This window comes from Argopecten irradians, chromosome 3 (assembly GCF_041381155.1).
Source record: "Argopecten irradians isolate NY chromosome 3, Ai_NY, whole genome shotgun sequence".
Classification (NCBI taxonomy): domain Eukaryota; kingdom Metazoa; phylum Mollusca; class Bivalvia; order Pectinida; family Pectinidae; genus Argopecten; species Argopecten irradians.
In genome coordinates this window covers 49027463-49038571 of record NC_091136.1, presented here as the reverse complement: position 1 = coordinate 49038571, position 11109 = coordinate 49027463, and the positions used below count along the sequence as shown (strand labels likewise).

Below are 11109 nucleotides of genomic sequence, written 5' to 3'. Positions count from 1 at the left end.
TTTTCACCAATCAACAGCATCCACGATCTCCTTACTTTGTTCCTGATTACAAAATGGCGGCCTCCATCGTTTCATTTTCGTCTGCTTGCTTGCAACACGTCATCTAAAGTTGTTTCGTTAAATCTGCACCCTTCAGACGCATATTTTCATCCGTCACTGTAGACACGATATATTCACCGTTACACTTAAATATGTTTGGAATTAATATGGTTGCTATTGTATTGTTTTTAACTGTAACATTTACACTGTCTGTTTTGACAACTCTGGCCTTCAATCCTTTCATGGACAGTGATTTACACTCAATCGACTGGGCTGGCCATGCGCCAGTCGATCAGGTATGTCTGCGAGAAAACACATACATGGTATGTGTTATTCAAATACAGTGATTAAACAACTGCATTTTAGTTTTTGTTATAGCTATTACAGCTGTACATGTGTAGCCTATACAACAGTATGAAAATGTAGGTATAAAAAGTAGGCTAAATAAAATTTATTTTTTTCTAATCCTGATAAGTTAAGAATATGCTTGTACTTTACATGGATTTGGTTCCCAGCAGATTATTGGTGTCTAGATCTACAGAGTTTGTACCAAAATTCCTGATTTTGTGAAAAACCAAACAAAAATACATGTTGTTATTTGTTAGCCCGAGAGACTCTGGCCCTGACACCAGACTTAGACATTATTCTATCTGTCATAATTTATACCGTAATATATCGTCCCACGGTTTATAGTTGCAGCACTAAATCATAACACTATCACACCACATTATATACACATATCACATCTATCATACTTTTCTTTGCTTATATTTATACAGATTGAAAGTCATAGTAATGTTGTAACTATGAAAACAGCAGCAAATGAAAAGTACAAATGTGTTCTGCCCAATACTAAGGATTATGAGGATGATGTAAGTGCAAAAATTTACCATGATGATTAATGTAGTTCATCTATCATTGAATATAGATGAAATATTAACTGAATTGTCATTCAAGATTCAAATGTCCTAGGTACTTTATGACTTAAAAGTGCATGTTTTAAATTAATTCATATAGTCATATAACTTTCTTTCGCATGCAATATACTTTAATGAATTTCACGATCCAAGTACATTCGCGTTCATTTCTCCCCACGAATTAGTATTTATATCATTGACACTGATAGGCATGTCCAGTCAATTTTCAAATCCGCAAATGTTAATTTTCGCGAACTTCTTTTAAAATAGAAGTTGCAAAATTTTGTAGTCGCAAAAGAAAGTTGGTTTACAGTTATATATATAATATAACAATAAAGAATATTTTACTGAAAGCTTGTACTTTATATGGTAATGGTCAACATTTGCATATATTTTTATTACAGTATATATTGGTATAATTTTCTAAAACGAAATTGCAAAAGGTGTTCCTACCAGAAAATTTTTGTTTTCCTATTGATTGAATGCCACATAGTTATTTTGTTTGACTTTTGACCCATTACAGTCTGCTAGGAAGAATTACGCAGGCCCTACACCAGATGAACTAATGGAATCTCTATTTCAACAGAAAACTTGTTCATATAGGGTGAGTTGTATGACTTATTTATTTTTCATTTGCTTGATTTTAAGTACATATATTATACAGTATTCTCTGAATTAAACATAGTAAAATTGTAACGCACATGGCTTTTGTAACTGAAGAAAAATACAAATTCACTTGTTCTTTTTTTTATTGATGAAAAAGTATATTTGCCAAGAGTACTTGTGTAGCATCTTTAATTTGATATCCTTGTGATAATAAGATTAATTTAGGCAGCATATGTCTCTGTATTATAATTATATATCCATTATAGATATTGATGTTATAAGTTCTGCCATTTCAGATAGAAAGTTACTGGACATATGAACTTTGCCATGGTAAACACATGAAGCAGTATCATGAAGATAAAGAATTAAGTAATGTGAGTAAAATTTGTAAGTCTGGCCTATTATAATTGTACAATGCATTGAATAATGTTTGGATTAATTACTACAAACATGGACAAGGAACATGGCAAGAGACATGAAATACATTGACAAATATTACAGTTCATCGGTACATGTGTAGTTCTTTTGATAAATATCATGAAATTGCATTCAAAGGAAAGTATTTGTAAAGTTGTACTTATCGGTAATCATTTATTTTTGAGGCTTCCACTTCTCAACTTTTTTTTTCTCCACAAAATATTATTTTTTACCCTCCTTATGACACTTATCTACATTTGCAAATGTAATTGTTTATGGGACATGGTATCATGATGTTTCCTCCTTTTTTTCCTAGAAAAAAGCTCCCCCACAGGAGTACTTTCTAGGATTTGCTAAACGAGGTATGTTCAATTTCAGATTATTGAGTACTAATTTGTTTAGATCATAGTCTTCATTTGCATATTACAGAGTTACCTGGTATCTGTCATTGCGGATAGAAAGCGTTATGTCATATGAGATGTCACAATGGATACCTACCCACAAGGAAGGTTACCTGTAATGTGCAAAGACAATTAAAATAGACTTTTAGAAACCATTTTCCAAATACCATAAATATATATTTAATTCAAGTGTGATTAGGAGTTCTTTAAAAATATCAATAGTTGACAAATGAAAGGCTTTATATAATTTAGATGTGTAATATATTCAGGTATTTCAAACTCTATATCCAGGTAAAACGAAAGAGGGTGAAGAGGTGAAAGAAGAAGTAAAGAAGCCAACAGAGGTAAGCTTAATTCACTCTGAAGCTTGTACATTTTACTAGGTTTGTTATGAAATAGATTCTGTCATATTTTACTGATCATGTGATAACAGATTTTAATCCTTTAGTATATTGAATTAATTGATGATGTAGTCACATGTGATTATTGAGTAAATTGTATATTGGTAATATTATGGAGATATGTAGATACTGACATAACAATGATACTGTATTGATTAACTTGTACTGAGATTGAATTATATGTACATATTGGAATCTCGTTCCACCTTATGATATTTTTCAATTTGTGCCTTATTTATCAATTATTACCTTTTGGGAAGACATTTATCTTTAATTTATTTAATCCATTGTCTTTACATTCTGTTAAACATTTGCTTCTAGCTGGTAGCAGGTACTAGTTTTCACAACTCAATTACTCTTCTATCAAACAATATAGACAGGGATTGAAAATCTATTTAGCTAATTCCATTAGATGCAATCTGGCTGTTTCATTATCAAAAGGGTTTGTAAAATATTAATGGAAGATATTTGTTTTTCCAGATTAAGATAAAGAAAATTGACAATATTGATCTACCATACTTTGAAGTAAATATGACAGATGGAACAACATGTGACCTGACACAACAGCCTCGGAAGAGTCGGTTCCTGTATGTGTGTCAGCCTGACGGTCGAGGGGAAATCTACGAGTTTAAGGAGGTGTCTACTTGTGAATATGAAGTTGTAGTCCTCACTGCTGTATTGTGTTCAAATCCAATGTTTAAGTGAGTGGAAACTTTAATTTTTAAATGGATTTTTATTTAAAATGGATTCTCATTTGACAGGTTTTAGGTCCTTATTTATCTTTTTTTCCTTTTCCTCTTTGAGACACTGTATTATGATGCCAGGAAGATGATGCATACTAACATCAGCTGTAATAGTAGTATGATTGTTTTTGCAATTAATGAAGCGAAGATATATTTTACTTTTGGTTTACACAAATTAGGGAAAGAATGGAGATTTAAATCCTTCTAAAAATTTATTTTAACTTTCTTACTAAATGGTGTAATTCAACTCATAGAGTATATATATATATATATTATATTTCAAAATTCTATTTTTAGTACATTTAGAATTGTATTACTGACCTTTAAATGATATTGCAAGATTTTGTTTACAAAATCTGTTGCCATGTAGCATACCGGTATCATTGAAGTTGAGATGAAATAAATGATGCATTTTAAATTTTGACCAGACCGAAAAACCCACCAGTGTCTAAGATAGCATGTCATCCTATTGATGGCTCTCCGGATAAACCAACAGTCTTAAAACAATGGGATAACGAACGAAACAAACTGCTGCCTGTAAGTAAAATTATCAAGTGTAAAAAAACCACTGATATTTTAGTTCCCCCCAATGGAGTGGGGAACTTATTGTGAAATTTTGCGAGGTCATTTCTGGTGACCTGCAGATGAACTTAGAGTTCAGCAGGGATCCATTTTAGGTCCAAATTTATTATTGTTGTATTTTTCTGATATAAATGATGTTGTTTCCATTGATATAACACTATATCTATTTCTGCGAAACAGAATTTATTTACCGGTAAAATGATGTCACATCATCATTCAGGGGAGGCCACTCTTGTCAAATTAGGCTCTGTGGAGATTGGGGGAACTTTATAAATGATGTTGTTTCCATTGATATTACACTATATCTATTTCTGCGAAATAGAATTTATTTACCGGTAAAACAATGTCACATCATCATTCAGGGGAGGCCACTCTTGTCAAATTAGGCTCTGTGGAGATTGGGGGAACTTTATGTGACATCACCCGTCACAATTAGATCTTGTTAAAATGAAAATAAGATGTATTCATGGTAATACACTTACGGATACAATACCTATATACCGGTAGTTTTGTTTATGTAATGTTTCTTCTAACCAAAAAACAATGTACTTTAAATCAAGGACTCTTGAATGTCCTACAACTTTTTATTTTATCAGAGTAAAGACAAACTTGTAGTGAAACCTGAAATTATCCCAGATGATGCTGAAGAGGAAGAAAAGACTGCTCCAGAGCCTCAAATACAGCCTCCAAAGTTCTCAGTACCAGACAAAACACTAGGAGACACCACGGACAAACAAGTCCTCCGGGAGTTCCTTTCTGGTAGTCACTGTCTGCAAGGGGTAAGGTGTCCACTGGTTTGTGAGCTCCAAAATGTCATGTTCTGGACCAATCATTAGGATTTTATGAAATAAAACTGGAAGCATTCCTTTATGGTTGGGACTCAAGATTGTATAAACCATCTCACAATTAAAGTGACTTTCCTAGGACCTGAAGTCAATTTGGCGATATATAGTATATTTCTGTTCATTTAAGAGCTTTTTCCAATAATAAAATTAATTATGTGTCTGTACATTTTTTAATTTATAGTTCTGTATATTTTAGAACCCTTAACAAATACTCCTCATAGATAGAAAGGTCTCAAGGCCCTCTACAAAACTTATGAATTATAAGACCCTGGGGTCTCCAGTTTCCCCCTGGGGAGGGGGTCACTATTATTATAGTTTATATAGGGAAACACATTTATGAACATTATTTGCTTAGTTTTCATAGAAAATCAGTCAAACTGGTTTAGAATTATTAGTCTAAAATAGCATTTTAACACCATATCAATATTGATCCTGGCCAACCCCCAGGGGCCAGAGCCAAAAGGGGTCAAAATGGCTAAAATTTCAAAAATCTTCTTCTGAATATACAGATTTGATGTAACCAAATAATCTTCATAGATTAAAAAGTCAAATTTATAAAATCACTGACTGACTTCAAGGCCTAATGGGCCAATATACAGTGTGTATTATACAGATGTTTCATGCCTTTTCAGTCAACATTAAAAACTCTTTTCCGGAGGCGTTGGGACCAACCCGATGAACTGTTTCCCGAGGCTGGAGGGGAAAGAGTTTTGACTGTTGACTGAAAAGGCATGAAACAACTGTTTTGTTACCTAAACCGCAATTTTAAACTTATCACAACATCTGTCGAGAAAGACTTTCACTGAAAGAATACCGGTATTTAGTCTGGTGCACCGGTGTTTATGACATCAACAATTAATTATGACGTCAACAATATAAAGCACATACAAACGTTCTGTGCCGGTCAATAGGCGAAATTACTTCATTTACATTTATACGGAGAGTCAGGCAACAAATGTCTTTGTTTCATTCTGTATCCGAACTCATGTGACTGTTAAGGCCCGTGGGCCTCTTGTTTTGCTCAATCTGTGCATCGTCTGACCCTTTACAGTCTAATGTATATTCCTGTACATTTCAGGGCTCAGGCTGGTGGAAACATGAATTATGTTACGGGAAATATGTTAAACAATTTCATGAGGTAAGTGCATTATCCTGACTACTTCCTGACTAGAGAAGCCATTTCCTGTTTACATCCACAACAAGCACTTTCTTGGAAAATATCATTGAACGTTTCCCGTCGAGTTACTATCTTACAATGTCATACACTATACTTAGTTTAATTTGGTATCAGAATTTAATCTTCAAATTCAATATTTTTAAATTTCTGATTTTATGTAGTATTTAAAAAAATATACAGAATGTTAAAATACAATGGATTAAGTGGAGAAATTTGGGGGTTTTGAGAATAATTATGTAAAATGATTTGTAGGATCCATCTGGAAGAACTGATGTTTTCCTTGGCTATTGGAATGAGGAAAAACATCTAGAATGGTTAACCAATCATCCTTCAAAGAGACCAACAGAGATTGGAAAAAGAAAGTAAGACACCTTCACATATTCTCTCTTTCCTCAAATAAAGAAAATTAGATGCAAAGATTTAGCACTGCTTCTGATTGTTACAGATATATTTTAGTACTAAAAGTTAAGAAATTATTGTTAATCTATTAATTGTTATGCTGTATATTAACTACTAGTAATTTCCCACCCTTCCCTGCAACAGAGTAAGGGGGATACTGGATACAGGTTGTCCGTCTGTAGACACAATGATCAACAGACTATACAGCTACTACTCCTAAACTACTGGAAGGATTTAAACTTTGTGGCAATAATCCTTATACATTGTAGATTCTTGACATATATAATCTATAAATCTAGTATATCAAAACAAGATACCTCCACCTTTTTTCATAGTTGTGCCATTTATTTACAAAATGATAAATGACTACTCCACCTAAACTACTGGAGGGCTTTCAACAAAACTTGGTGACAATAATCCTTATACAGTGAAGATGTGTGTAATTTATATTAAAATTGCGAGGATGGGGAGTATGATTTGGCCTCCTGGACGATAGTTCTAGTTTTATGTTGTGTTGTATCATACAAACACTATTTACAGGTACATGTATTTTAACATAGCAGGCATATCATCAAAGTCCATGTTGATACAATCTGCAAAATATGAAGCAATATAACATCATTCACTTTCCTTTCTTTAATATACAGAATCACTACATAGATTTGTTATACATGTAATGTCAGATAAATTGTGACAAAATACGGTTATCTAAATAATGATGACTTTTTTGTTCTGACTTATGAAACAATAACAAAACTTTATGATTATTAGATGATGCACATCATTATCGTTAGAACACAGAGTATTGGAAAGATACGATAATCACTAACCATATCATTTACAGATCTTTACATTACCTTTATGTGGATGGAGAAGTTTGTGACATTACTGGTAAAAAAAGATTAGCAGAAGTTAGATTAAAGTAAGTATCATATAGCATATCCAGCTATTGTCACATCAACATGATTTATTATTCATTACAGCAAGATAAACATTCGTTGACATCATTGCACCCATTTGCCTTTGCTTGTCCTTGCACAAGATTTCAAACATTTGCTGTGTAAAAAGTTCACATATGATTTTATGTTAGAATAACCTTTGTATCACAGAGCTCCACAAACAAAAGCAAACAGGTTCTAATTGAGGTGACTTAATATATATTATGTTTTGTCTGTTTTACAGATGTGTACCTAATCCTGGTCAGCCCCATTCTGTCTCTATCTACTTAATGGAACCTAAAACTTGTGAATATATTTTAGGGGTGAGTATAGTCCCTGTTGTCTGTATAATTTGTAATGCTATTCATAAAAAGAAAAGAACTTAACATCTCTATACTGTAAACCAATTTATTTTCACATCTGATTAAATGTTGCGTATTTTGTGATTGATAAGAAATTGTGAAATTTAATTGCTGCTAAAATGTTCACAGAGACAAAGAACAAATTTCGCTGGGATTTTATTTTCTTCCTGTCATAGCAGTTGTTTTGTAACACATGTAAAATTTAATATTACATTTAATTAATACCTAAATACAATGTACATATAAACTACAGAAAACCCTTTTGTGAAGCTAGATTATTTTAATAGTCCAGAATGCAAGAAACCTTGTGAAATATTGACCTTATATGGTCACTGTGATAATTAATAAACAATTCATTTGATTGATGTGTTTTTATTATTATTTACAGATTGAGTCTCCACTGTTCTGTAGTATACTGGATCGTGCTGATGAAAATGGTATAATTAAGGATAAAATCAACGTTTAACCGGACACAGAATACAATAGATGACAAATGGGATCTTATCTTCAGGACTATAGCATTCCTTAATCCTTAATGTGTGTTTGTGGAAGTGTTCAACACCTTACCAGAGAACCCCCACATTATACAATCAGTTCTTAATGAAGTCAAAGAAACATAAACAACGAAACTCACAGAGAGGAGGTGTGTCATTATAAACAGATGTGTTTCTATTGATGGAAATCAAGTGCCTTACAAGTGATCAGACACTAGCTTTGTGATGTTGTGAACACGTACAGGTATTGAATCAGAATAGATGCTAAGATGTTTTAGTTGGCACATTGGTATCACTGCTTGACCTTCCTGCTATAAAAGTGTATGTAGTGGTACTGGATAATTTGATACAAATACAATATATAGACCAGTGTTTGTTGAATCCTAGCAGTTTTTAGGGAGGAATAAGATATTCATCAAAAGTTATTGAATTATTTTCACATTAACTTGAAAAGAAAATGAAACAAAAAATAAAAACCTTGCGTTATTTTTTTATAATTTGTAGAATGTGGCAGAAAACAACAATCATCTGAATAATTTTCAGAATCTAAGGCTTTACTTAAATTGTTTATACATATGTATCAGTCCTATATTTGATAATTCATACTTGTATCAAACAGCGATCTGAAAATGTTTACATAAATATATTTGTTTGTGAGTGGCTAAATATTACTGAAACAGTCTCTTATTTCAGGCTAGGAATAGATTATCTAAGTAGAAAATCTGTACTGTAATATTCTCTTCAATTTTTTCTTTATTTAGAAAAATAATATGTTTCTATAATATAGTCTACATACATAGATCAATTAAAAACAGACAAACATTTACTACAGACTGTAATGTTTTAATGAAATGAGGTTACAGTTTTATGACAGAATCAAGACATTTGTATAAGAAAATTGTACTAGGTAGATTATATACATAGCTTAGTTTTCTTTGAAAATAAAATATTGAAGAACATAATATAAAAAAAAATTCATATTTCCATACAGATTTAAAATTGGTTTCAATTTCATGTAAAATATATAATAACATACATTTAAAGATGCTCCATTTTTTCACTATTAAAAACAGGAGCAGAGGATTTAGTATTTTTCTTCAGATAAAAAAGTTACTTACTTTACACCATTACCACCATTGAAAAGTTTGAGCTTCTACTTTTACTTCAAGTTAAAAATATGAAAAATAATTAATTGCATCCCGAAAAAATTCTGTGTCACTATATCCTATTTGGAATGAAGTACTGATTGTGCATGCACCAAAGGCAAAATAAATTATTTTAAATTATTTTTTGTGTTAATTAGACATATATATATATATACACACTATTAAACACCAATTATTGTTCAAATGATGAATATCATTTATGCTCTGTTGGCGGTAGAGCATCTTTAAATGACAAATACCTGTATTTATTTTCGAGGATTTAAGCCACCAACAAAATCATCCCTAAAAAGACTTATTTTCACTAATGATATCGTTTTTCATTATCTAAATCAAATACACATCGTAAGTCAGATTCAATCATTGGTAAACAGTTAATGTGACAATGAAATGCTTCTGTGATATCATTGACTGAACAGTTAAGTTTGAATGTTAAATGGTATAATTTCCTTTGCTTCCTTATTTTGCTGTAATTGATCCAAAATTGTTTCCTGTTTTTGAAAGCACTTTGAAGATTTTCTATGCAATACAATTGTTAAATGATACACTGTCACAAAAAGTGTTATTTTTGTATTGTTATATAGCCATTAGTGGTCCACATCTACTGATGTATCCAACACTTTGTAAGTTTGTGTTAGGCAATATCAGTCAATGTTTCCTCTGGTCCTGAGTTTGTTTACAATACAGTACCTACATACCTTTCTTTGTTGTGTTATGTTAAGGTCAGGTATAAAACTACCGCCAATGTAATAACAAATCTGAAAAAGAAAATGTTGAACAACTTCATAAGAAATTTTTTACAAGGCATAGCGATAAGTATAATACAGACAACTTAATTATCAAAACATGTTTTATCACATAATCCGCCAGATATCCAGTGATTTCGCCCGTGTAATATTTTTGCGTATGTCACTAGTGTAACTAAGGCTCCTAAAAATAAAAACTTCTTAGACTCGTTTCATTGAAACCTCATATGAAATGAACACTCATGTAAGATCCTATATATATGAAATTCAGACAAGATCTAGCACTTGGGCTGGAGGAAAGCAATAATAATGATACATTGGCATTGTCAACAATTTCTTGAATAGAGCATATATATATATAAAGCTGTATATCTTTCAGTGAAGAAATTCTACAGAAAATTTGTTAAATCAAACATTGTTAAACAGTCTTTATGGATTAAATAAGTTCATGCTTAAGATATTGCAATTGGATAGCTACCTTAATTTGGAATGAATGGGATATATTGTAGAGAACTGTGGTGTTTTCCATGTATAGTAAACTTCAGTAAAGCCCTAATAACTACCCCAGGTTGGATGGTGTGTATATATCTGTATACAGAGTAAGGGTGAATCATTGCTTTACCGGGTATTTGCATTATGTCTTTTTGACAGTAATGCTTATTTAAGTAGTTTAAATGTTCAATCATGTTTCAAAGTTTGGAAATCCACATTTCATTTTTTTTTAAATAAATTGTGTATTTTAAGACAATATATCAGTCTACATCTATTTATATTCTTGTTTATTAAGCTTTGTGATTTCATCATTAACAGTTTCAAGTATGTAATTCAGGGATGAGCCCAGCTATTGCCTAATTTACCAATGCATAGATCATTTCTGTC

General features: G+C 31.7%; 1 protein-coding gene across 1 annotated transcript; it reads left to right on the top strand.

The window, feature by feature from the left end:
- Nucleotides 1-45: 45 nt before the first annotated feature.
- LOC138318912 (endoplasmic reticulum lectin 1-like) lies at nt 46-10980 on the top strand. The gene is made up of 14 exons (XM_069261726.1): nt 46-335; nt 819-911; nt 1480-1560; nt 1859-1936; nt 2296-2341; nt 2672-2724; nt 3262-3482; nt 3953-4061; nt 4703-4885; nt 6030-6089; nt 6381-6490; nt 7372-7449; nt 7710-7788; nt 8216-10980. The coding sequence occupies exons 1-14, from the start codon at nt 192-194 to the stop codon at nt 8291-8293; spliced, it is 1413 nt and encodes a 470-aa protein (XP_069117827.1). The 5' UTR covers nt 46-191; the 3' UTR covers nt 8294-10980.
- The last annotated feature ends 129 nt before the right edge of the window (nt 10981-11109 follow it).